The sequence below is a fragment of the Adiantum capillus-veneris genome, chromosome 12 (assembly GCF_014529385.1).
Source record: "Adiantum capillus-veneris isolate H3 chromosome 12, ASM1452938v2, whole genome shotgun sequence".
NCBI lineage: Eukaryota > Viridiplantae > Streptophyta > Polypodiopsida > Polypodiales > Pteridaceae > Adiantum > Adiantum capillus-veneris.
In genome coordinates this window covers 153,742,835-153,770,677 of record NC_140942.1, presented here as the reverse complement: position 1 = coordinate 153,770,677, position 27,843 = coordinate 153,742,835, and the positions used below count along the sequence as shown (strand labels likewise).

Below are 27,843 nucleotides of genomic sequence, written 5' to 3'. Positions count from 1 at the left end.
TCCCACTAATAAATTAATCGATCGATTTACCAAAAAAGAAAAGTGTGTGGTTTTTTTGGGAAGGGGGGGGCGGCTATAATGTGCCTAGACAACGTCTGAGTTATAGTAATATAACGTTACCTGTCAGGCCCCATGCCAAGAGCTGTGCATATTAAAGCTCTCAATATTGACTTGTGAGTCACCACAAGAACTGATTGTCCCTGATCAATAAAGAAGATAGTTGAGTTATACAGACAATTACAAGGAGCATTTAACCAGCTTTTTTTTTTTTTTTTTTTTGGGGGGGGAGGGGGGGGGGGGGGGGGGGGGGCGGGGGCTTACCTCTGCAGACAAGATCTCCTCCCAAGCCTTCCTTGCCCTGTCCCACAAATCAACAACTGGATAACCTCCTCCTATATGAAAATTAGAAGGATCCTCTCTCCATGCTCTATAAATCTCAGGAAATTGAACTTTCGCATCCGCTAAAACAAACATGTATGAATAGTTAGTGTGGCGCTCTAAAGAATACATTTTTCTAAGTAAACTTTTGACAAACCATTTCGCATTCCCTCCAAAAAGTGTAAGTGTGCTTCTTTCAGGGTGTCCAAGAACAGAAGAGGCTCCGACCTTCCTTGCCAGATCAGCTCTGCCATTGACTGTCACAACAGTTCAACAACACTAAAAGGTTTGCTTCATTCAGTGATGTAAAGCCACAATTGGTATATCTATACAAGGCACATTTTTACACTATGATATCAGGCGCTCTCTCTCTCTCTCTCTCTCTCTCTCTCTCTCTCTCTCTCTCACACACACACACACACACACACACACACACACACACACACACACACACACACACACACACACACACGAATTTTAGTCACACAAACATGCCCACACATACGCACAGAGTAACATAACAAAATGATTTGAAGATCACAGCTTCTGAAGCTATGCTCATGAAGAGGTCAACATGGTCAAGAGTCTACACTCATAGTTCTGACTAGAGCTTAGATGAAGAGATGCAATGCTCTTTACCTCTAGGGAAGCAGAATACTAAGGTGTACCTTAGCACGGGATATGGGACTTGCAAAGCATTGGTCGAAGTTCATGTTTTCCAAAGCCGCCTTGCATTTAAGAGCTTGCATTGCTCCCTTCTCAGATAAAACCGATAAATCTGAACTGCCCTGCAACCGACATGAGAGTTTACAACTCGGACTAAATACTTCTTGCATAGTGTAGTTATGTGTCTCTAGTTTAAACCTGGATCCTACTGTCTTCATTCCACGTGCTAAGGCCATGTCGCACAAGCACCACATGCTTGACCTTCTTAAGAGGTTTTTGTAGGAGAGGCTTTGCTGCACCAGTGAAATCAAAAGCTCCACCAGTCAAAGGTAGACGACTGACCAGCTCGTTTGCCAAAGACTGCTCCACAGTATCAGTTAATACTTGTGCCCCGCCCACTCTGTGATTTACAGTCCCTTCAAAATCCAAAGACAGGTCAGCAGCTCACTATCTCTCTATTTTCTTCCCTTTTAAAAAATAAAATAAAATTGTGGGCTTTAACCCATTGTATCACATAACGCCAAAACGGCAATAGAAAAGCACAACAGTAGGCAAAAGTAGATCAGTAAAGGATAAAGTATACATGTTAGTGGGGTAAATGAGGAAGCTGAGAGACAAAGACCCACAAACGACTCTCTGAATAATCCTGATTTGCTGAACTTCGCAGACTAACCAATGGCCGAACCACTCGGATAGCTCACACATTAAACCCCATCTAGTATTAAAGTTATGCATGTCAAGTGAATGCCCGGTGCGATCAAAATGATTTGAATGCCGATCTGCCTTTAAGGCATCCTTTTCAGCATCACCCTTCTTTGGATTGTTGTTGTTTTTCTTCTTACCCTTCTGCTTGTTGTTGTTGTTGTTATTGTTGGAAGAATTAGCCAACGCTTTGGAGCCTGATTCTTCCCTGCATTGAACCGCTCCTCTTGGTCCAACACCATTGGAACAATCTCGTCCCAAGAAATAGTATTCAACCTGCCACTCGTAATAAGTGAAGCATAGAAATTGGAATACCAAGGAGGTAACTGCACCAAAAGCTGGATGGCCATGTCCTCTAAACCGATCATCTTTCCCATAAGAAGTATCTTCTATTGGAGTCCTTGCATCTTGTTGGATGACTGCTTTGGCATCCACGGTCCTCAAGTGCACCTCCAAAGCTACCCGCTTCATCAGAGATATAAAGATGAAAGCCAATTCCAAATCTACTTTGTGTCCTTCATCAACCGGCTGATTGATGGTTTACTATTGAGGATAAAAAATGATCAGGTTCGAGCATTGACATGTTCTCATAGCTTCACTCCCGCAGGTTCCCTTGGCTTTAGAAAGTTGTTGGTGACAAAACCTCCAAGCTCGTAAGAGTCGAAGACTGCCATCATGGTCGCTTTCCAAATGGCATAATTCTCGCCATTCAATTGCCGATCCGTGGAAAAGTTGTCACGTGCACACTGCACTTGCGCCACACGAACAAGATTCTCCTACAGTCTATCATCAATCCTAGTTAACATATGCCCTAACCGGTCATAGTTGCATACCCTCACTTGCACATTAGTCACCTAAGCATATAGGCATATGAGCAGTCACTTATTAATAAGTGAATTTGACATAAAAGAAGCCCTTTGGGCGCTAGAGAAGGCAAAAGAGGCAGAAGACGAAGTAGTATCGACACCACCCTCTTCTCAGCAGTACCCATCAGCCATCAACGTTTTCAACCAGGCTTGGCGTTTTCCCACAGCCTCTCCCACCAGCGTTTTTCAGCTCTAAGCATCTTGAATTCAACGATCAACCCCCGCATATCAGTAGCGTTGTCAGTTTTTCAGCCATCACCGTCTTTGGCGATAGCAGATCAGCCCACAGCCTTGTCATCGTCGATACCAAGTATCTCCAGCAATACCTTTTAGTACCTCAGCAACACCGTAGCACAAGTACCCCTCGTCATCGTCGTCATCATCATCAACGCAATACCCCAACATCTAGCACCCCTTGCGTTTTGGCTTGGCTCTTGCCTAGCTTAGAGTAGGGATCATCAAGACCGCCATGTCCTTAGCACCCAAGTACCTTCGGTACCCAAGTACCCGCAGTTACAAGCACCAATAGTACCCTGGAGTACCCGCAGTATCAAGCTCCAAGTACCAGCAGTACCCAGTCCTTAACCTCGCGGTATCAAGCATTTACACAGTACCCTTCAGTATCTCGTCAGTACCCAACATCGGTAGTTTCAAGTACCCATTAACATCTCAACATTTAGCATCATTGTATCAGCATTTGTACGAGTAATAAAGCAAGCACTTGCTCTGGCAACAGAGCAAGGGGGGACCTCGAGGGTGATTGCGACCCGACATGCAGTGTCGTCTCTCTCTCTCTCTCTCTGCATTCTCATGATTGTACTACCTTGAGCATACAGACATGCATATACCCCTAGAGATAGAGCTCCATCCCTCCTCAGATACTCCACTACCTACTTTCAGCTCAGTTTTGTATCAATTTTGTTTCATTTGTCTTTCCGATAGACGGATGACATACACACAATGTACATTTGATTTGTCTCATAGGCCGATTTCGGCCTGACATAGACGTTAAAAATCTTTCTTTCTTTCTTTCTTTCTCTCTCTCTCTCTCTCTCTCTCTCTCTCTCTCTCCCCCCCTTTGTGCTTCCACGCCATGGTTCGCTCCATTGGGCTGCCCATTGACATGGTCTCCCTCCATTGGCCTACCCATTGACACCTTTCACACGGCCTCCCTAGTGGCTAAAGCCCGCCCCCCTCTCAACATGAAGTTCTCAATCACCAACAAGCGGATATCAACACTTGAGGCTGAAGTGAAGGAGTGGAAGAAAGAGATGGATACAACCTTTCTTCGAAATTTGGAGGAATGGAAAGAGGAGAAGAGGAACCTATGCGAAAGGATTTCTCGCATCGAAGAGCAAGCGGCTTCACAAGAAGCCACAATCCGAACTCTCCAAGGTGAACTTCTTGCAGCAAAAAGTAGGCGGCTCAAAGAAGGTGAAATTCAGCCATCCATGATGGAAGAATTGAATACCATGAGAAAAGAAATACGGGTTATCAAGGAAGACGAGGAGAAAAAGTCATGGACCACGGTCATCTCCACAACACAAAAGAAAGCAGAGGCGGCCGAAAAATGGATTGAGATCGCCAAGAAAGGGAAAGGTAAGGAAGCTCCTTGTACACCCACTCTTATTAACATGACCCTCGAACTTCGAAGAGGAACAAAAGAGGAGGATGCGGGCTCTACATGTAAGGGTAATCGGCCTCAAGGACATAAACAATGTGGAAAAAGAGGTCACAAATCTCACAGCCATGATGGGAGTGGACAAGCCTTCACACAAAAAAACATGGAGAGTGGGCAAGAAGAGTGATGGCCCGGGAGAATCTTCAAAAGGGAGAGCTCTCATATTATGCTTCCCCTCCTTGGAAGAGAAGAAGGAATTCTTGAAAAAGAGGCCTACTCTCAAGAAGACAAGTATTTTCCTCGGTGATGATCTCACTATCTCACAGCTTGCGCATATGAGAGAGGTAATGCCAGAGATTACGGCGGCAAGGGAGAAGGGAAAGATGACCTTTTACAGAAATGGTCCGGTGATGATTGTAGAGCGGCGCTCTACATGACGGTGTGAGACTATGGGACCACACTGAAGATGGCTACTTGGAATTGTAATGGATCTATGAAATTGGACGTTGGTGCCTTTGAGGATAGTTTCAGAGACATGGACATTGTTTTCTTCTCAGAGACTCATCAGGCCCCTGGACAGCTTATGCCACATATGGTGGGATACAGATGAGAGACAGCCCACAGAACTCGAGAGATTTGAGCATGGGAGAGAGGTTCAGGAGGAGTAGCAGTGCTATTTATGGAGGAGTTACAACCACTACTACATATTGTATGGAGAGACGGTCATATGCTAGATACATGTGGGTGAGACTGAGAGTTGACACAGACCGATTTCTGTACATTGCCATATGTTACTTCCCCCTAGTGTGTCAGTATATGCTGCATCTAGAGGACAATCACCTTTCTCTATACTAGATGATGATATATGGGAGTTTTCAGAGTTCTAGGGATGGTGATATCATCCTCCTAGGGGATTGCCCGAACGGACAATTTTCAGATAGTCCTCTCCGACACTTCAGATGTGATGCTAAGAGAGCTGGATGTTGGTGAGTTGGAGCTTGACAGATGCTCACATGACAGAGTGTAGCGCGGATAATGTGTCGTGCTCTCTACAATGTGGGTGCCCCTCAGTGCAATGTGCGTGACGATCTCACTCAACAAATGGAAACTCACTCAAACAGAATGAAACACAGAAACAATGGATAACAACAGAACAACAGACACAACAGTGGACCAGAACATGTGGACTCGACTATCTCAAAGAACCATGTACAGACTCTGGCGTGGCATCACACTCAGCTCCAGCCCAGGACTCACAGGTACAAATGGGGTGTCGAGGCTCAGATGTGCAGGGTGAGTGCGGAGGTGCTCTGTGTAAGACTCACTACCAAGCCAACTACTACAAGATAATAGAACTAGCCCAAAACGACTACTCATATGTACAACCATAAAGAGCCACCAACGGCTCATAAATGTCCAGCCAGCTAAGTCTATCTCCAAACTGAGTGGTGGTGGTGACCTGGCCACGATGTCCACTAGACCACCGTAGGTACCCTGCCACGTGTCACTCCCAGCCCAAAAGGGTCCGTCCAGTGTGAACCAGACCAACTGTAGCTATCTGTCCAACTGTCTGTCCTGTGAAGTGACGCTGTAGCCCTGCTACAGGTTGCCCGCCACAAGACCGCTCACCGTCTCGGTGAGAGGAAGACTGAAACTGTGAAAGAAAACTACTAGTATGTACAATGGTGAGCTCCTGAATCTGTCATCCAAGAGATAGAGTGGTGGCCACTGCTGCATCCGAAGTATCAGCCTCTGGAGGTGGAGCCATCAAATCGATTGTGGGGCCTTGTTGTATGTGAGCTCTCCTGTCAGTAAGTGTGCTTCCTGAGAAATGACCAGCCACCTACTGCTGGGCAAATGGTGGCACCTGTCCTGTAGTGTACTAAGGACGTCGAGTAACACAGCCATGGCGATGTGCTCCAGCAACTCCATCACTATTTTGCATCTGAGGCAATGGTGAAGACTGAAACCCCTGAGGAGGAGGATATTGTTGTTGTTGTTGATTGTAGTACTGAATGGGAACTGGAGTCTGTGAGTAAAGTCCCATAAACTGCTGAGAAGGACCCGTTGGTGCATGCTGCACTGGTGTACCTGCTCCAGTCCACCCATATCTCATACCCATCATCGTAGGTTGTGTTGCCCTATTTTCATGTAACAGCAATTCTCTAAATCCTTGTAGTTAATTCTGAAGGTCACTAATCACTTGAGACTTTAACTTCAGGGCCTGTTGGAGTGCGAAAATAGTGGCATCCCTATCAGCGATGGCGCTCTCAGCAACCTTCAGAGCTCCCTCCATAGCTGCGTAAGTAGCTGCGTGATGCTGGTGTGTAGCTGCTAAACGCTCTGCTCCCAGCTCAATGGTGGCAATGGCTTGCCTAGACTCCTGCAATATATCCTCAGATAGCCGAAAAAATGATGGAGAGTCCGACCCTGTGGAAGGTCCTGTAACAGTGTCAGGGTGAAGAGAGCTGGCAAGTGGTATAGCTGGTGGGACTGGTGTGACCAATGGCACTGCTCGTGGTGGACTAGGCGCATGCCTCTCTGTCGAAGTAGAGATGGTGGGAGTGGTTGCCGCAGGACTATGCATAGGAGAAGAAGCAACTGCCATTGGGACGTGGGAGCTAGTCACTGTGGTAGGGGTAAAAATAGCAGCAGTAGAGAGAGAAACACACACTGTAGAAGCCACATCTATGACATGCATAGTGTGATCTGCACCACCTGAACTTACCATCGAATCAGTAGCGACCGTATGCGAGGAACGTCGAACTGGTTGCTTCACTCGAAGCTGTTGGCTTTCCGAAACTCGCAGGGATACTAAAAAGTTCTACTATGTCCTTCACTACCTTTGCTCTCTTTTTCTTTGGCTTTTCAGATAGATCCATTGTCTGTTCAATATCTTTCCCTTTTCCCTTAGAGCTTTTACGCCGCATCGCCGCATCCACATCCATAGGACTAACAGGTATATTAATGACCCAAGCCAACATCGGAGCTGCGAAGCATTGAAAGCTAGATTGCACAGATTGCACCTGAGCTCTGAATCTTTTTGCCCGCGACTGTAAAGAGGTAAATAAAATTTGATGAAAGCCACACGGGATGGTGTGGATGAGGCAGTATAGGCCTTCGCAGTGCGAGAATATAGTAGGCACGTCACATCTGGCCTTGCCCTTGCCCTTGCCCTTGCCGTGGCTGACTTTAGGATCTCTGACCAAAAAGTAATACTTGAAAATGGCCCAGAGCTTTTTATTCCTTGCATAGTCAACATGACTCGTACTAAGTAGCTCTTTGCATGCCTCGATTGTCGCATCTTTCAAAAGTTGTGAATAGGTTCGCGTAGCCGGTTTTACTGCAGGAAAGGTTGTCATCCCCAAAGCGTTACCAATTCGTGTAGCAGTCAGTGGGTGTCCTTTGACTTTGGGAAAAAACTTGAGTGCATGCACCATATCCATGGGAATATCAAAAGGGAGATCGGTGTCTGCTAATGCTGACAGACCTAGCTTGTTTAGCTGGTCTTTTGATAAGACTTCTCGAAGAGACGGATGAGGCTGCTGCAGATGGAAGTTCAGTGTGAACTTGGTTTGGGTCTTGGAAGAAGGAGGCCGAGGAATTTGATGACTCAATACCTGCATGATGGCTTTCCTGTTCTTTTGGTTCTTTACAGCTTCTTCTTCTTCATCCTCTTCCTCTTCCTCTTTGCTAGAAGACTCTGAGTCAGAAACAGAGCTTGAGTCGGACGCCTTGTAATTTTCATCACTGTGATCAGTGGAAGAAACATTGGTGAGGCCATGGCTGGAGGTATCCACATCCTCTTCCTCTGCAGAACTTTGGGATGTCTCAATTGGCCTCTCTGGAGAGAGAGCTTTCTTCTTCCTTACTTGTTTGCTTGTACCAGCCATCGTAAAGCTAGCTCCTTGGCTTGGTCAATGTGCAGTGTGCAGGGTGAACTCTGGATGAGAGATGTAGCGCTGTAGTTGGAGTATACTATTTCCCAAAAGCTGTACCTGGAAAAGCTTATTACTTGGAAAATCTTGATTAAGCAAGAAGCGAGTAGCCTGTACTTTCAAAAAGCGATGGATGCAGACTGATGATCTTTCAACAAAGCGATGGATGCAGGCGGATGATGCAGGAAGAAGAGTTTGGGCGAGGGGATTAGTGAGGACGAGGGATTTGGATAGGGTAAGGGCGAGGGAAGTAAGGCGAGGGTTGGGTTGGGTTGGGGTAGGGGCGACGGGTGCAAGGAGGAGGGTAGAGATTGGATAGGGGCGAGGGAAGAGGGAGGGTAGGGACGAGGGTAGAGAGGGAGTGGGTAGGGGCGAGGGGAGTAAGGTCGGTAGGGGCGAGGGGGTGAGGGTGGATAGGGGCGAGGGGGTTGAGGGTGGGTAGGGGCGAGTGTGGGTAGGGTAGGGGCGAGAGGGGTGTTAGAGGGTAGGGGCGAGTGGTAGAGGGTAGGGGCGAGGGGGTGGTTAGAGGGTAGGGGCGAGTGGGGGTGGGGTAGGGTAGGGGCGAGGGGTTTTAGGTAGGGTAGGGGCGAGAGGGGGTGGTTAGAGGGTAGGGGTGAGAGGGGGTGGAGTAGGGTAGGGGCGAGTGGTTTTAGGTAGGGTAGGGGCGAGGGGAGTAAGGGGAGGGTAGAGTCGAGACTTTAAGGGGAGGGGGTTAGGGTAAGTTAGAGTCGAGGGGGTGAGGGAGAGTAGGGCGAGAGGTTGGGTAGAGGGATAGGGTCCAGGGAGAGGGTAAAGGCGGCTCAGATAACAGAGAAGAGAAGGATGCAGTGGTCAACCGAGAAGAGAAGGATGCAGTGGTCAGATGCAAGGAGAAGACAAGTGGTCAGATGCAAGGAGAAGACAAGTGTAGGTTCTCAAGCAACCAAGCAAGTTTTGGAGTCAAAATCCAGAACTCTAATGGCCCCTTCCTGCAGCTAGAATACTAACTGCACTGCTAATGGGACCAAAAGATTTTTGACATACTCCGCCATATTCTTCACATAGAGAGTTTTGCATTGTGAGCCTCATCAAGTCCAAGTCCTTGATTACATGTGATCCCTGTCTCAATCGCCATCTAAGCAATTACACTTGTTCAAACTGAACAAAACCACGACTTTTGGAGACTCCCGAACTGGAAAGATCTTAGTACTTAACAGCAATTAACATTGAGGATAGAAACGATTAGAGGAGTGATTGGACTGTAGAAGTTCACGACACTACCCAATTACCAAGACTTAGTGGAGAAAAGATATCTTAGAGGAAAGGCGGAAACTTACAGACATAGCAGAAACTGAGATAGTAACAGAACACCATACTGATGGAAGGATAGTGGGGATGAGAGAGATGGGAAATAAAACCTACAGATGGCGGAATAGTTGCAGACCCTTTACTCAGAGGAGTAATAGCACTTGATTCTGGAGCCATTTACCAGTGGCAAAGGAACGCCTTCCAACGTGACTAACTGGACTGCCCCCTATGATAAAATCTCTTCCACCACGAAGGGCCCTTGCCAAGCTGGAACCAGCTTCTTTGCTTTTTTCAAATATTTTGCCTGATAGAGTAGCACCAGTGTGCCTTGCGTTATTTTCGTCTTTCTGAGGTGGCGATCATGCCACGCTTTGCGACGAAGTTGCTCCGCTTGCAGAGCATGTGAAGCTAAACGGCGGCTTTCATCCAATAAGGTGAGACGGGATATAGAAGCAGATTCCATGCCCCAACTTGCACGCAGACTGCCCACCCTAGGGGATCCAGAGTTGAACTCAAATGGAGCTATGGCTTCCAAACCGAAAGCGAGTTGAAAAGGCGTGTGATTCGTTGTTGCTTTGAAAGATGTGCGGTATGCCCAAAGAGTGCCGTGCACAGCCTGAGCCCACGATGCTGGATGGAGATGACATGCTTTCCGCAGGAGGGTGATCACAACCTTGTTGGTGCTCTCGGCCTGCCCATTGGCTCTAGGGTAATAAGAGCACGACTTGCGATGAAAAATCTTGTAATTGGCCAACAAAGTTGAGATCATGTCATTGACAAAATGACTGCCTCTATCACTGGTGACTCTAAGGGACATCCAAATCTGCATAAAATATTTTCATATAAAAATTTGGCTACTGTATTGCCTGTGCAATCTACTGTCGCCAGTTCCTGTGCCCACTTTGTTGCATAGTCTGTAGCCACTAGCAGATATTTGCGATTACCTGGTCGAGCCAGGGGATATATTGGACCCACAAAGTCCAAGCCCCATCTCTCAAAAGGTAGCCACATCATCGAGACCTGCAGAGGACGGTTGGATTGCTTACTTGGCTTCGGCCCACAGCGCTGGCACACATCACAAACCTAAGAATATGCTATTGCATCCTTAAAAACGTAGGGCCACCATAGACTACTTTGTAGAATCTTCTGGGCGGTGATGTGACCAGGGTAATGGCCACCAGTGGGACCATTGTGGGCATCCTCCAGAATATGCTCCACCTCATGAGGCGAGACACAACGCTTCAGAACACCATCTGGTCCCGATTTGAGCTGGCCCCCAATCAGAGTGAAAGGCCTGGACTTCAAAAGCAATCTCCTCTTCTGCAATGGAGATACCTTCTCTGGGTACAGCCCAGTAGATAGAAAATGTAAGACCTCGCCGTACCATTCCGGTGTTGTATCTATTTTAAAAAGACTGCTATCTGGAAAGTCATCTGCAATCCTGGTAGCTTCTTCACCTTTGTGAATGCGAGAGAGGTGGTCAGCCATTACATGATGCTTGCCAGGACGGAGTACCACTTCAAAATCAAACTCTTGGAATAGGAGGAGCCATCGCCATACTCGACCTACGACCTGTGGCTTATTAAGCAGATAGCGAAAGGCATGGTGATCAGTAATAATTGTGAAGTGGACCCCTAGCAAATAGTGACGAAATTTTTGTAGAGCATACACTATAGCCAAACCTTCCCTCTCTCTGGTGCTATAGTTGCTTGCGCTCGGCTTTGGTGAGCAGGCGACTTGCATAATGTACAGGGCGATCCAAGTTGAACTCTTTGCTAGGCTGAGTAAGCACATCACCCACAACCAGCAGACTGGCATCTGTATGCACATGAAAAGGTAGGGCCCAATCCCGGGCAACTAGAATAGGCGCTTCAGTGAGGCGTTTTTTGAGGTATGCAAATGCTTCAGCCTCGGGTGTTGACCACTGGAAGGGAACAACAGCACTGGTGAGCCGGGTCAATGGTTGAGCCACCTGTGCATACATACGTATAAACCTGCGATGATAGCCGGTGTGGCCCACAAAGCTCTGAACACCTTTGGGATTTATGGGAGGAGGTAACTTCAAGATGGCCACTATCTTCTCTGGGTCAGGTGCTAAACCTTGAGTAGACACCACATGGCCCAACAGTGTGCCCTCGGTGACCAAAAAATGACACTTGTTCGGATTGAGCTTCAAACGTGCCTCTCTGCACTTGAGGAAGACTGCAGAGAGCTGAGAAAGATGCTCCTTTAGATTTTCTACTGGGGTCGAACATTGAGCACCCGAGAAGGTGGAAAAGTCGTCCATGAATATGCGAAGGTGATCAGTAAGCAGAGGACAAAAGATGAGATATACTGTGCGATTGAAAGAAGGCGGTGCATTTTTAAGCCCAAAAGACATTCTAGTGTAGATGAAAATACCCCAGGGAGTCACAAAAGCTGTTTTGATTTGGTCGTCAGGATGTATTTCTAACTGATTGTAGCCGCTAAACCCGTCCATAAAACTATACAGTACATGGCCAGCGACATCTTCGAGGACTCTCTCAGTAAAAGGGGTCGGAAATCCATCCGGGATTGTGACCTTATTCAGAGCCCGGTAGTCGACGCAAACTCGAATTTTGTTGGACTGCTTCTTTGGGGCAATAACCATAGGGAACAACCATTCTGAGTACTCTACTGGTACAATAATACCTGCTTCTTGCATTTTTTCCAACTCGATTATGACTGATTCTGCATACTTCGGATTCAGTTTGTAAGCCCGTCCTCTAACCAGCTTAGCCCCCTCAACCAGAGGAATTGTGTGGACTCCTAGCTCTGCTGGGATTCCTTCCAAATCGTGGTAAGACCATGCAAACACATCCTTGAAACAACGCACGAAAGAGATTACCAGGTTGAGTAGAGCGGGGTGATCCCATAACCAAGCGGCTAAAAAGATGGGCTGATGGTTGTCAGGGCCGCCTAGGTTGACCTCTCTGACTGGGTCAGGCGGTGCAGTGGGCGAGGCTGCGTCAGGGAGAGAAGACGTGCCGCCTCTCTGAGCTTCTGGACATTATGAGCTGGCGTTTGATCAATGTTGAAATCAGCATACTCTTCCTGCAACCATCCTGATGGAAGCTCTGCGAATGGTAAATCCTCAGATACCTCAAAGTGCTCCGGCATGGGTGGAGAGCTAGATGGAGTGGAGGCTAAGGAAGGAGCTGGGGTGTTGGCCAACTCTTGCAAGGGAGACTTTTTCCCCCTTCTATGGTGGGTTATAGGCTCACCCAAGCCGACGGTTTCCATCAAGGGACCCTCTGAAGGATGGTCACCAGAGACCGGTCCACTTGGTTCTGGCGCACTTGGTTGATTGGGATTACTGGCTTTGGTGTAGCTTGAGATGTAGGATCAGGGGGAGAGGGTGAATCTGTTGGCAAAGGTTGAAAAGAGACTACATAGCATGGCATCAAAGAGGTAGCTTCTAACCACTGCAGTAAGTCTTCATTGGACCCATTAGGAGGGACCGACTGCTCCACGTCAGGGTTGGACTCTACTGACAAAGAGCTATGCTGAACGACAGGATCCATACCTCCTTTGAGACGAATTTGTTGCATTGGAGAGCCAAGAGTATGTATCCACATGGCGTCGTTTCCCAATCGTGAAGTGCTTTCGTATGTCACAACCATGGCCTACCAATGAGCAAGGGATAACCTCCCTCTACCTGGGGAAGATTAACTACCACAAAATCCAAGTTAAAAGTGAAATCTTGTACCTTCAGAGGCACCTTGTCGACTATGCCCACTAGGTAGACTGTTCTCTGATCGGCCAATGTAACAGTGAAAGGAGCAGGTCGGGTAGGCTGTAGACCTAAGGACATCATCGTGAATTCGGGCATCAAATTGATTCCAAATCCACCATCAACGATGACGCCGGATAGCTGGTGCCCAAGAATAGATACAGTGAGACGAGGACTTTTATAATCGGTGAGGGGAGCAGTTGGATAGGAAATCAAATAAGACGCTGAGGGCTGTACAGGGAGGTGCCTGCCACTAGGCCCAACCCCCGGGTACAAAGACTGAATGACTGACAGGGTGTCACTTCTGAGTGTTGCGTCGAGCCTTAGCATGTCGTATAGTGACACCTGCTGAAAAGTATTCTTCAAAATGGCTTCTGCTGTGGGCTTGGCGCCTTCGAACTGGGCTCCCTTTGGGACCTTAATCTGTTCCAAGTCAGCCACTGCTTCCAAGAAGGCTCCATCAATGTCAGATAACAGGGAAGTTGGTTTGCTCTGAGCAATTTTGAAGGACTCGTCCTTTGGGTCAAGTAGACAAGATTGAGGAAGTGGGGACTGGCGAGGTGAACCTATGGGCAGACTGAGACCAAGAGCTGCTCTTTGTGCCCGAGTAAGGACACCAGCAAGCTCCTCCACTTGCAGTGGCTTAACCACATGAGTAGCAGGTGATGGTTGAGGCACGGTGTTCATAGTAATCAAGTTTATCTTCGGGAAGGTGAATTCTTGCTAGTTTTGAGTCGAGCCTGAAGACGTGGATGTCCTTTGTGTGGGACAATCCTTACTGTAGTGATCCTTCGAATCAGGGCAATGACGACAAGGAGGGGACCCCTCAGGTAAAGGACACTTGCTCTAATAATACCCATATTCTCCGCATCTGTAGCAGAGTATGGGCCGATTGGAAGGACGAAACGGGGGACGAGGTGGTTGTTGCATGGAGTTGGAGGCTGAAGTGTAGAAGCTCTGAGGGGTTGAGGTGGCATTAGCATTATAAAAACTTTGAGTTGGGAAAGTACTTGACATACCTTGGACAGCAAGGGTATTGAGCAAAGGTGGCATGTAGTTGGGATGGCCGTAGTGGGAAACCATGTTGGATGCTGGTGCTAATGTCACCAGCGTGTGACTACTATCTATCCTTTTTGTTGATTTCTTTCTTATTATCTATTTACTTTCACTTTTTGGAAACACCCCTCGGGAAATCTAACTGCCCTGCATTGCATAGCTAGTGTGGAACTATCCAGAGGGAGTCCAGGTCTGAGGGCAAAAGAGCACTAAGGTTGGACAAAGACTATGGTTAGCCAAAGTGGGGTCATTGACTAGCCAAAGTGGAATCCTTTGCTACGGAGGCTACATTTCAATTCTGGGTGTGGCCACAATGCACAAAGAGGGTCGGATGACCTAGAAAGATACATGGCAGCATCTCCTAAAATTTAGGGAACTGCTATTTTGGGACCTGAAAATGTGTTGACGTCATTACCTCCGGAATGACAAGGGGAACATTTTCTTACTCTGCCGTGAAGTCAACTGGGCAACCGGTTGGGATATTTTTAGACGGCAACCCCGAAACGGGAAAATGCTTATAAATGTGCCAAGTGGCACCTTCTGGTGCACTTGCCTCATGCAACAAGAGTTGGCGCTGAATTTAGGAGGGGGAGAGCCTCATTTTCAGTTTTGTCACAGGTTAAGAGCTATGGAATGCTTGCTTTCCCTCTTATGCACAGTGCGGTGCCAGGAGTGATGCCCTGCACGGTACGCACTGCCCTCTCTCTCCCCTTTGGCAGTATGTTATGCCCCTCTAGTGGGCTCTTCATTTGACCAATGTACAGTTGTGTGGGTTCATACGTGATTGCCGAGGCAAGAGCCTCTTGCACAGGTACTGGATTAGCTAGCGGCTAATCCCCCCGAAGGTACAGGTGAATTCGGAGAGGTTTCACGCCAGAAATCTCGTCCGATTCAAAGGGCAAGTAGCCCTACAGGTGCGGGAGCTCGAGGACTTGCTACGGATGCGACCGGCACGCGAAACGGAGCCCGAAACAGTGAATTACAGCCTGCTGTGTATTTTTGCAGGTTTAGGGTTTTGGCCCTAAACGGACCCTAATACCCCCAAAAGGTTCGGGGACGCAAGGGGACCGCTGTACAGGTGATCTGGCGTATTTTCGGGGCTGAAAACAGAGAATTCAGCGTGCTGCAGATTCTCGCCAAGTTTTGCAAAGTGCCCGTATGCGTCGGGAAAGTCATTTAATGCCTGGGAATACTGACCGTGAAGGGTTCTAGTACAGTTATGCTGCCGAAATCAGGCCAGAACAGTCAAAATTCAGCCAAGGTTGTGCGGGGCAGCTTGGAAAGAACCACAGCGTTTATTCCCTCTTTTAAACAATAAAGAAATACCGAAAGGGGCGCCTAAGTTAGGGGCCAATCTGGTGTCGGTCTTCTCATACAGGTGCATTCTAGCATCTGTATCCCATTCCCCTCTCTTGTGTCACTATAGCGTAGGTATAATAGACGACTAATAATGGGTGAAAGCTAAATCAAGGTTTGAAGTAAAGTCTACCGCCCTCTTTGGATTGAACAGGCCGGTTTCAGCTAACCCCTGTTGGAGAGTAGGACCAAGACTTTGTTGTATTTTGTGCAATCCCTTTATATAGTAGCAATCCTTATCTTCATGACCCGATTTTTCGCAGAAGTGGCAATAAGAGCGAAGGGGACAGTCTTGTGGAGGGTGTCCTGGAGAGCGGCATGAACTACACCATACCATAGCCTTAGTCTCCTGCTGAGACCTGAGCTCTTCTAACTCTGTTTTAAGTTGATCATAAGCCTCTTGATGTGGAGGCTTCTCCTGGCTGAGAGAGAAGGATCTCTCTTCTTGAAGGGCCCGTTGTAACTTAAGGGCTTCCAGTTCCCTTCGTAAAGAAGTCAAGGGGTCTGACTGATGGACTGTCCACAAGTACAGGGGCAGTATCTAACTGAGGAGAGGCAGTGAACTGCATTCTTGCTCCCTCTATTCTAGTAGCAGTAGCAACAAAGTCTTCCAAACTGGCTTCAAGACGGAGGCTTTCTCTGAGCTTTTGTTGAGAAGTCTTAGGCAGAGCCTTCTCTACCCACTTCTTCACCATGAATTCCCCTGGTTGCTGAGGCAGCTTGGCGACAAGAGACTTTGTTCTGGTCATGAGCTTTGCAAATGTCTCCTTGGGCTGGAGCAACAGGTTGGCCAACTCATCTAGAATCTTCTCTTGATAATCCCTTGGTCGGAAAGCTTCACAGAACTGCTGTCTTAACATGGTCCAAGTAGTAAAGTGGTTTTTAGCAAACTGACTGTACCATTTATCTGCAAGACCATCCAAGGTGGACGGGAAGAGCACCAGGTATGCGTCTTCTCTGTTGAGGCCACGACCTCTGCAAAGAGAGACAAACCTCCGAGCATGGTCGTCTGCATCCTCTGTGGAGAGACCCTTAAAGGTAGGGAACTTGATGTTCACCTTTGCCAGAACACTTGTGAGCTCCTCCATGGCCTCTTGCTCCTAAGTCTGTTGCTCACTAGCTTGCTGTAACAAAATGGGGGAGAGCCTTACCGGAGAAGGTGACCTGGAGGATGTAGAACCGGTCAAAGGAATGGAGGTAGCCATATGAGTAGGTATGGGTGATGGGGTTAATATGCTTCTACTGGGCACCAAGGGTTGACGCCGTCTGTGGTAGTACTTCAGAGGACTCAGTAGTGCACTTTGACGCTCCAATGACCTCCTTGTATGTGTCATGCAGTAACCGCCAACCCCACCAAGCTTTGGGCAAGAAGACCTTCACTTGGCTGAACCTTGGTCTAGACTCTACTAGACCAGGGCGAGTGACTAGACCACCTGGCCTGGACCAGGACGAGGAAGGACTAGACCAGGACGAGGACTGGGTGGACCAGGGCGAGAGAGGACCAGACCAGCAAGGCGAGAGACTAGACCAGCTAGATTAAGCTGTCAAGGGTGAAACTGGACCAAACCAACAAGCTGCACAGGCGAAGCGAAGAAAACCAGCTACTCAACAGAGTGAGACTTCAATTGAGGTCCCACCGTGATCGCCAAAATAAGAGCACCTGTAGCGCGGATAATGTGTCGTGCTCTCTACAGTGTGGGTGCCCCTCAGTGCAATGTGCGTGACAATCTCGCTCAACAAATGGAAACTCACTCAAACAGTATGAAACACAGAAACAATGGATAACAACAGAACAACAGACACAACAGTGGACCAAAACATGTGGACTCGACTATCTCAAAGAACCATGTACAGACTCTGGCGTGGCAGCACACTCAGCTCCAGCCCAGGACTCACATGTACAAATGGGGTGTCGAGGCTCAGATGTGCAGGGTGAGTGCGGAGGTGCTCTGTATAAGACTTGCTACCAAGACGACTACTACAAGATAATAGAACTGGCCCAAAACGACTACTCATATGTACAACCATAAAGAGCCACCAACGGCTCATAAATGTCTAGTCAGCTAAGTCTATCTCCAAACTGAGTGGTGGTGGTGACCTGGCCACGATGTCCACTAGACCACCGTAGGTACCCTGCCACGTGTCACTCCCAGCCCAAAAGGGTCCGTCCAGTGTGAACTAGACCAACTGTAGCTAACTGTCCAACTATCATGTCCTGGGAGTGACACTGTAGCCCTGCTACACAGAGAGCAGACGAAGTATTGGAGATACCTCACAGAGATGACGACTACGAATGGGTTACCCATACTTAATGGATTACAACAATTTCTCGGAGCAGCCGGTTTCACGTGCTTTCTACACACACGGGGCCAGTACAGTGGACTATGTTAAGCCGAGCTTTATACCTTGTTTCCACGATTTCATAGTGGGAGCCAGACCAATGGACGTATCAGTGGATCATGCTCTTTTGACATTGTCCGTTTCATTTTAGTATAGTACAGCCCAGACATCAAGAGGCAGGTCACATACTGTTATACATTTACACCAGAGACTGACTCGGTTTATACAGAGGAGATCTATAGCCGTCTATGCACACTTGGTCCTAGCCTCTCAGTGGAGGAGTGCACCACTTAACTGACTGAGACACTGCATGGTGCAGCATCAGAGGCATACCCACACACTCAGCCGGGTCGGAGGCGACCATGCCCCAAAAGTTGGTAAGATGAGGAGTGCAGAGAGATGAGAGCCCAGCTTCAGTGGGATCTTCTTTTAGGAGTCATCACTTACAGATAGTCTCAAATTGCTTCCGACGCCTTGTGATACGGAAGAAACGAGGTTACTTGGCCAAGATGGACAGAGACTTGTATTAGTTGTTCTTGAGGAGAGACTGAGGAGAGGCATGGCGATTCTTTCATGAGCACTCCCCTCCCCCGGTGATTACTTCTCCTGATGTGTGGGGCCAGTATGCGTCATCGTTATATATGGTTCCTGGACAGGACCCCCTTCCAGATCCTACAGAGACATGCACACCTACCAGCACCTTCTTTACCACTGAGATGGTAAAGAGCCATTGACAGGATGAAGACGAGCACGGCATATGGCCATGCTGGTCTAGTAGCAGAGCATTTTATACATGCTAGAGATATGCTGGCAAAGGTTCTAACAGTGTTGCTCGATCGTGATATGTGTGAGGAGTTACCTGAGACTTGGAGGTTGTCTACTATTATGCCTATCTTCAAGGCAGGTGACCCTACAGAGCCTGGAAATTACCGCACTATTATGGTTGGGTACACATTTGCATGGTTGTATGCATCCATTCTTGAGTAGCATTTGAGTAATTAGGTAGAGGGTGGGTGTACGGACAAAGGGCCAGACCGGTTTCAGGAGGATTCTCCACTCTTGATCATATTCTGACACTCAGAGCCATCATTGAGGAGGGCATGTCACATGGGAGACGGATTTATTGTAGCTTTGTGAATTTCCTTACAGCATTTGGCATGGTACCGAGAGCTCGATTGATGCGCAGACTACAGGAGATGGGGGTGTCCATAGTGTTGATTTGGGGGATTATGGCTCTATACAGATCGGTGATGGGACATGTAAGCAGTGCGCACCCCGGAGGGGATATGTGATTGAGTTCACTCCACCATTGGGGTGAAACAGGGTTGCCCATTGTCTCCTACTCTATTTGGTATGTATGTTGATGAGGTGTTTGATTACATGGACAGAGAGGTGATAGAGCTGCCCAGTTGGCAGGGACGTTGATCATGTTGTTGTTATATGCTGATGATATTGTGTTGATCTCTGACTCACCAAAGGGTATGCAGAGATAGTTGTTGGATACATTACACAGTTTTGGAGAGGATAGTGGATTGTCTGTAAACCTTGGAAAACCAAGGTTACGGTGTTTAACACCACACCACAGTGGATCACGAGATCATCACCGACTTTCACATATGGTCAAGAGATTGTAGAGTATACAGATGCATACACTTACCTTGGGTTTGTCTTCACTAGGCAGAGGTTTTCTTTGGGGAGAGCAGCAGAGACTAGACTGACTAGAGCTTTTCCGGCCTTGGGAGGCTTGCAGAGGACGTGTTCGCAGGTTCAGTTCCCAAAAATTTGGGTTTATTTCCTTAAATCTAAGGATGAAGCCTTTGCTGCATTTAAGAGATTTCATGCATTTGTGACCAACCAAACAGGTAGGAAGCTAAAATGCTTGCGTACGGACAATGGGGGGGAGTTCACAAGTGCTGAATTTAACAAATTTTGTGAAAATTTGGGCATTAACAGGGAGCTTACTGTGCCATACAGTCCCTCTTCTAATGGTGTGCCTGAAAGATTCAATAGGACACTTTGTGAGAGGGTGAGATGCATGCTGTCCACAGCTAATCTCTCTCATGGATTTTGGGGAGAAGCTTTGAAAACTACAGTACATATATGCAATCGATCCACTCACATGTCTATGAAAGGTGACATCCCTGAAGAGGTTTCGTCTGGCAAGCCTGATTCGTATGATCACTTACGCATTTTTGGTTGTGAGGCTTTTGTGCATGTTAGACCTCAGTTGAGGAGTAAACTAGATGCCAAGTCCATTAAAGGCCTCTACATGGGATATGGTGAAGAAGGCGAAATGGGTTATACGATTTGGTTACCTCAGCTCAAAAGGGTTGTACGCAGCCGGGATGTTTTTTTTAATGAGGCAAGGCTACTTCAAAACAATTGTGTCTCAAAGCATGACCATAAAAGGGTCAAATTTCAGCATGACCAGCCACTTGTTAGGCCTATTTTTGACCCTCAAGATGCACCACGTCTGGCTGAAAATGTAGATGATCCAGTGGTTTTTGAGCCAAATGATGTTGGGCAGCAAATTGAGGCTCCTCAAGGGCATTTGCAGCCAAGAAACAATGCTCAAAATTATGTACAGCAGCCCATTGTTGATGATTTTATCATGCCACCTGATGTAAACCCATTGCCAGATAATGTGGATCATTGGGTGAGGCGCTCTACTCGTCAATGGCCTGTGAGTAGATATGATCCCTCTTTGCATTACATTCTGTTGACAGATGAGGGAGAGCCACTTACGTAGAAAGAGGCAAAGACATGTGAGCACAACGACAAGTGGGAGCTTGCTATGCAGGAAGAGATTAAAGCTTTGCATGCTAATCATACTTGGGATTTGGTGGAATTGCCCAAAGGAAGGAAAGCTATTCCTAACAAATAGGTGTACAAAATCAAGACTGTTGATGCAAAACCCAAGTATAAGGCAAGGTTAGTTGCAAAGGGATATGTTCAAACCAAGGGCATAGACTTTCAGGAAGTGTTCTCTCTTGTTGTGAAGATGACCACTTTGCGTGTATTGTTTGCCTTAGTGGCTGCTCTTGATTTGGAAATGGACCAAATGGATGTACATACCGCTTTCTTGCATGGTGATGTGGAAGAAGAGCTTTACATGAAGCAACCCGAGGGTTTTGTTATTCCTGGCAAGGAACACATGGTATGTATGCTCAATAGAAGCTTGTATGGACTGAAACAATCATGTAGACAGTGGTACAAGAAGTTTGATCGCTTCATGCTTAAACATGGTTACAAAAGAAGCCATGCAGACCATTGTTTGTATACTAAACGTGATGAGGATGGCAGGGTCTTACCTGGGTTTTACCAGCATGCTTTGGGACTGATCATGTTGTTATGTTGTGGAGATTCATCAATCAGCTCACTGTGTTTGTGGAGGCAGGTGCGTGGCCTTAACGTTTCGATCGGATGTTTCACCTAGCAGCACCAATATACGTCAATATATGTTGATGATATGTTGATAGCTGCAAAGAAAAGAAGCGCTGTTGATGCTGTTAAGGGGCAGCTGAAATCTACATTTTCAATGAAAGACCTTGGGGCAGCTGAACATATACTTGGAGTGCGTGTTACAAGGCAAAGAGACAAGTGCCTATTGTATTTGTCGCAAGAAAAGTATATTGAAAAGGTGCTGGACAGATTTAACATGGCTAAAGCAAAGCCCCTTGGTGTGCCATTACAGCCATATGTCAAAATCTCCAAAGATGATTGTCCCAAGCCAAAGGAAGAAGCCAATGACATGCAAAGTGTGCCTTATGCTTCAGCTTGTGGTTCACTTATGTATGCTATGGTTGCTACTAGGCCTGACATAGCCCATGCAGTGGGAGTTGTGAGCAGGTTTATGGCTAATCTAGGCAGGTTGCATTGGGATGCAGTAAAGTCCATTATGAGGTACTTGAAAGGGACTCAAAACAAATGCCTCTGCTATGGTAAAGGACCATTAGAGTTGAAGGGATTTCGTGACTCTGACATGGCTGGTGATGTGGATACACGGAAATCCACAAGTGGCTATGTGTTCACTCTTGCGGAGGTGTTGTTTCATGGTGTTCTAGATTGCAAAAGATTGTTGCATTGTCTACGACAGAGACTGAATATATTTCAACCACTGAGGCTTCTAAAGAAGTTATTTGGTTAGCACGCCTATGCAAAGAGTTTGGTTCGCCTGCCAAGGCACCTATGCTTGGTTGTGATAGCCAGAGTGCCATATGCCTGGCAAAGAATGCCATGTTTCATGCACGCACAAAGCATATTGATATGCGGTCTCACCTCATACGAGAAGTGCTTGAGGATGGCCTTATTACATTGGTTAAGGTCCATACATCACAAAATCTAGCTAATGCTCTCACTAAGTGCTTATCCAAAGCACAACATCATCTATGCATAGAGATGGTGGGAGTCACGTAGCTTAAAGGCTTCATTTATGCCTTTAAGTGGAAGGTTGTTGGGTTAAAGGCCCAAATGGCCCCCTTTAATGTATATTTTAAAGGTTACTAACCTTTGGCCAAGTTCACATTGAACTTGGCCACTAACTTATTAATTGGTCCTATACCTTTTAATAAAGGAAATGTGAGTTCATTAATAACTCACTCACTTATTCCCCCTTCCAATAGCGTGCCGTCTCTCTCTCTCTCGTTCTGCTAGCGCTATCTCTCCTGCTGGCTTTCGCCACCTCTCTCTGCACACACTGCACTTCCTCGCGTGCTCTATCACTTGCACACACCGCCGTGCACTCATCAGCCCAAAGAAGCAAGCGTTGCAAACCTTTATGAAGTTCAAGTACCGCACGACCCACACATCAGAGTGGGCCAGTGAAGAGTCCCTTCCAGGATACCGAATGCTATTGGCGATCTCCCTCGACGCCATACAGTTCGGTACCAGTACCTCACTTTGAAAAGGAGGGGATGTCACGTGACACATCCAACCCTCTGTGTCCGTGGACAACCTACACCATAATAGGGTTTCCGTCAGTCCAGTCAGTCTAGATTAGAAGTGATCTGGAACTTTTTGTGAGTCTATTCGTAGGCAGTGCATGCCCAGTCACTTAGTGTAGATGCATATCCTCTGGTTGCACACAGCATGATCATTTTATTCCCACCAGAATCCATCAGATTCCATCAGGGGAATTTTCCAGTGCATTGAGCCTACTTTACCTATTTTTGGCATTTTTCACTTATTAATTTAAGTGACTGTCCAACAAAAGTAGGTAGGACAATTTGGGTAAGAAAATATATAAGCAAACCAAAGTTAGCACTAAATGGCAGATGAGCAAGGAGAACAGCAGGCTTCGGCGACAGGTTCCCTCTCTCTTAGCAAGACTCCCCATGCCTTGGCGGTTTTCAGCCTAGCGTTTCCACTCCCCAGCAGCTTGGCATTTTTGGTCCCAAGCATCATCGCCAGCAGCTTCAGCCCTAGCGTTTTGTAGCATCGCCAGCAACCCTTTTGCCTTTGCGTTTTCCATAGGATCTGGACCGCATTGCCCCCTTTGCATCTAGCGTTTTCCCATCGCAAGCAGGACTACCAAATCAGCGTTTCAGCAGCAGGTAAACCAGCGTTTTCAGCCCTAAAACACGGCAGCCATCAGCGTTTTTATCAAGGGAACTTCAGCGTTTTTTGCAGCCTAAATTCAGCCTTGAAAACCAGCCTTTTACTTGCAGCAGATTTCAGCAGATAACGTTTTTGGACAGCAGTTAGAACCATCCCCATTTCAGCCCATTGTCGTCATCACCATCTCGGTTGTCGTCGTCGACATAGCCTAGATCTGCATCAGTTTTATGCATCATCATTGTACCCGTTTGTGCGATCAATCGTAGAACACTCTCGCCAACGAGAGTGGGGCCTTCGGAGGAGGGTTTTACGTCGTCTCTGGTGTCGTAACTCTCTTCTCTCTATCTCTCAGTCTCATACACTTGCACGCACAGTGTCCACTCACTTTGTTCGTGATCATAGCACTCTCCATTAAGAACGGAAGGCTCTCCCTTTCATAAGAAATAAAAGGAACCTTGAGCAAATATGGATCAGTCATCTTGAGAAAGTACAACATTCATTCCGCTGCACCTAACAGTTTGAGCTACATGGAATCTACATGCACAGACTACCCCCCTTCCGGTACTCATTGGATGCCCCCTCTCTGACTCTTAAACACTCCGAGATCACAAGGCTCATTCACATGGACATGACTCAGCTGGATACCAAGACTTGGATTCAACCGACACAAAGGAGTCATAGCAGCTAAGGTACGGGATGGGACGTCTTATACGAGGCGTTTAATACGCGTACTAGACGTATTTTTCAAGGATCAAAATAAAATACGTCGGTTTTTTTTTATTATATATTTTTTACAAGTATTATATCATATGGATCCACACAAAGGTATATAATTTATTGAAGTCAAATGTTGCACATAATTAAAGGGAAAGTTGACATCTATCACCCTAAACTCTAAGGAAAGCCAACTTTTATTAAAGTCTATAAACTGTCCACGTTTTTTAACAAAGCAACGTTCTGAATGTTTTAAAACGTCGAGTTTTGTACTATATTTAAAAAACGTGTTTTTTAGCTGCTATGACAAGAGTTGGGCACGAAGATGGCTCACTATAGAAAGCATCTTCTTCAGCTCACTGAGGATGGTTTTGTGGTGAGGACCAGATACATGGACACCCACTTATCTCACGAGATTTGATGTGCTATTGGCCAGATACGCACATCTTCACACCAGCTTCGGGTGTCAGTAGAGGCTAGGATATGTCTCCTATGTCATACGGAGGCTGAGACAGAGTTGCACTATGTATGCCATTGCCCAGTTTACTATGAGATACGAGGTCACTTCCATTGCTTATTCAGAGAGGGTTTTGGACCGCTTTCTAGAGTCATGGGGTATGAGGACCAGAGATGTCTCGGATTGTTCTTGCTGGAGCCACGAAGACACAGAGAGAGCTTGTTGAGAGGAGAGGCTAGCCACTCTCAGAGACGGATTACAGCCTTCTTCTCTAGAGCGAATATTGTGGAGCCGGAGGTGCAGCGACAACCACAGAGCTCATACTCTCCTCACACTAGAGGCACGCTGATCCACCAAGCAACTGAGCTCGGAAGATCCAGCCCCCACGACTGAGGAGGACTACACAGCATCCACGGAGACTACATCAGCGGATTCAGGTCACGCTGGCCTGATATGCACGACGCCCGGTTAGACTATTGACCATGGAGGACATTGATGAGATCCGCTAGCAACCGATGATGGACTTCCTGTGATCCTGATGAGGATTGTATATCATGCTCACTCTTGTATCTGCCCTTGTATCATCAGCCCTGCATCAGCCTTTGTATCAGATATTGTATGAGCCCCCCCACCCCCCCCCCCCACTTACCATCTAGTAGGTAGGGGTTTTTTATATTTTTTTCAGTCAGTTTTTATCTTTTGTACCCAGACATTGTACTAGATTCCACCATGTTGTAACTTTGAGGTCCCATGGGTCATTTCTGGCACCCCGCGGACGTTAATACCAAATCAAATCTCTCTCTCTCTCTCTCTCTCTCTCTCTCTCTCTCTCTCTCTCTCTCTCTCTCTCTCTCTCTCTCTCTCTCTCTCTCTCTCTCTCTCTGTGTGTGTGTGTGTGTGTGTGTGTGCGCGCGCGCGCTGCCCATCGCACTGTTGCTGCTAGGCCTTTTGCATTACGCATCCCCCCCTCCCCCCCCCGCATCGCGCTGCTGCTGCCTATCAGCAGGCACCCCTCCTCGCGTTGCTGCTGCCCATCAGCAGGTAGCCCATTTGCACCTGCTGCCCATCCCTCTCGCTGTTTTTTTGCTGTTGTCCAGTCCATTCAGTCACACGCCCCCTACGCGTGCGCACGCGCACATGCTCGCGCACGCACACACACACATAATGGCATCCCCATTGTTGGGTTAAAGCCCAAATGGCCCCCTTTAATGTATATTTTAAAGGTTACTAACCTTTGGCCAAGTTCACATTAAACTTGGCCACTAACTTACAAATTGGTCCTATACCTTTTAATAAAGGGAATGTGAGTTCATTAAAAACTCACTCACTTATTCGTCTAGCTAATGAGTAGCGCTCTCTCTCTCTCCCTCTTCGTTCTGCTAGCGCTACCTCTCTACAGGCCTTTGCCTCCTCTGCACGCCACACATCCTGCACTTTCTCGAGTGCTCTATCACTTGCACACACCGCCGTGTGCTCATCAACTGGTGTCAAAGCCAAATTAGGGTTTTCTCCCAAATCTGCAAACGCTGATTTTCAGCCAAGAAGGTCAACTTTCACGCGAGATTTTGCAATTTCATCGCCAAAGGACTCGTCCCCGGACACTAGAGAGCTCCTGGCAAGTGAAATTGACCTAAAACAGGCTAAAATTAGGTCAAAATCAGCAAATTACAGGTTATGACAGCAAAATACAGATTTTGCAAATGATGTATTATGGTGTGGGAACACTTTTGCTAAGTCCCCGCTACCCGAAAACATTGCAATTGCCGAAAAACAGGCCCTAAAACAAGTGTTTTCAGCAGGTTTCAGATTTACGCAGGTTTTTGCAAGTGTTTTTATGATGCGACTACATTGGGGAAAGTGCAAACTGATGCAATCTACGCACGTTTGACAAATTTTGGCTATGTATGACCGTTCGTGGCTCAATTTCATGCAATTTGATGCTACAAATTGGGGCTTTTGCTCTTACATGCTTCTAAAGGCTGTGCATTAGCCTTATGTATGTTCTGTGAGCCTAAAAACAACTAGATTCGTTGTTTTTTAGCACAAATTTGCTCGCTGAAATTTCCTGCGCATAAATTTCAGAAATTGTTTTTTGTGCCCAAATCGACCTATTTTGCCCCAAATAGCTCCTGTGACCATTTGGAGCTGTAGTGCACACCTCTGTGAGGCTATACTCCCGTTTTTGTGCATTTTGCCCAAAAATTCAGCGTATTAACCCTCTCATTAGTGCAACTATGGCCTCATCTTCTTCGGATGTAAAGAATCTCATCGAGATTAGGAGGTTCGATGGAACAGGTTTCCACCTTTGGAAAGACGGGATCCAAGGAATCCTATTTCTTAAGGATTGTGAAGGGGCACTTGAACAGGTAAAGCCATAGACTATGACGGATGAAGCATGGGTTAGCCTAAACGGGAAGGCTGTTACATGCATTAAAATGGCCATGACCGATGAGACAGTCATTGATGCGAAAGGTCTCACAACTGCTTTTGATGTTTGGGAGAAGTTAAAGGGAATGTATGAGAATACAACGCCTGTCAATCGAGTGCATTTGATGCGAAAACTTGTTGGCATGCAACTCGATGAGTCCAAGAGCGCTACAGAGCACTTGTCGTTGTTCGCAGGTACTTTGTCATAGTTACAGGATTCAGGCTTGCCCCCTTTTGATGATAAGCTGAAAGCTATCTTCTTGCTTATGATCTTACCTGAGTCATGGGAAACTTTGGTGGTTTCATTGTCCAATAACCCCAATTTGACCTTTGATGGTGTTAGGGGTTCTATCTTGAATGAGGAAATCAGGGGAAAGCAAGTGGAGAGGGAGAAAGCTCTGCCAACATGGTTAGAGGCAGGACAGAAAAGAAGAATGCTTATGCACAAAGGAGTAAGAGTAAGAGTAGAAAAGGGGAAACGCCAGCAAAGACAAGGGTGATGTGACTTGCTATCAGTGTGGCAGGAAAGGTCACAAGAAACCCGACTGCAGGTACTATAAAGCCGAGTTAGAACGGAAAAAGAATGGCGGAGACAAAAAGAAAGAGAAGAAAGAAGTCGAGGTAGATGCACAGGATAGCTCAAAGGACAAAGAGAAGGCCAATGTGGCTTCTAGTGTTGTGATTGAGGAGCTGTCAGATGTAGAGGACATCTTGTGTGCCACTTTGTC

General features: G+C 47.0%; 1 protein-coding gene across 1 annotated transcript in view; it reads right to left on the bottom strand.

Annotated features, from left to right (window-relative positions):
* Positions 1-27,843, bottom strand: part of LOC147446708 (putative 2-carboxy-D-arabinitol-1-phosphatase) — a 73,195-nt gene that overhangs the window by 20,124 nt on the left and 25,228 nt on the right. The window contains exons 2-6 of the mRNA XM_086525875.1: positions 1,243-1,460; positions 1,047-1,166; positions 536-635; positions 322-461; positions 121-200 (exon numbers count right to left, since the gene is read on the bottom strand). Coding sequence (XP_086382001.1) covers positions 121-200; positions 322-461; positions 536-635; positions 1,047-1,166; positions 1,243-1,460 — 658 coding nt within the window. The remainder of the gene's footprint in view (positions 1-120; positions 201-321; positions 462-535; positions 636-1,046; positions 1,167-1,242; positions 1,461-27,843) is intronic.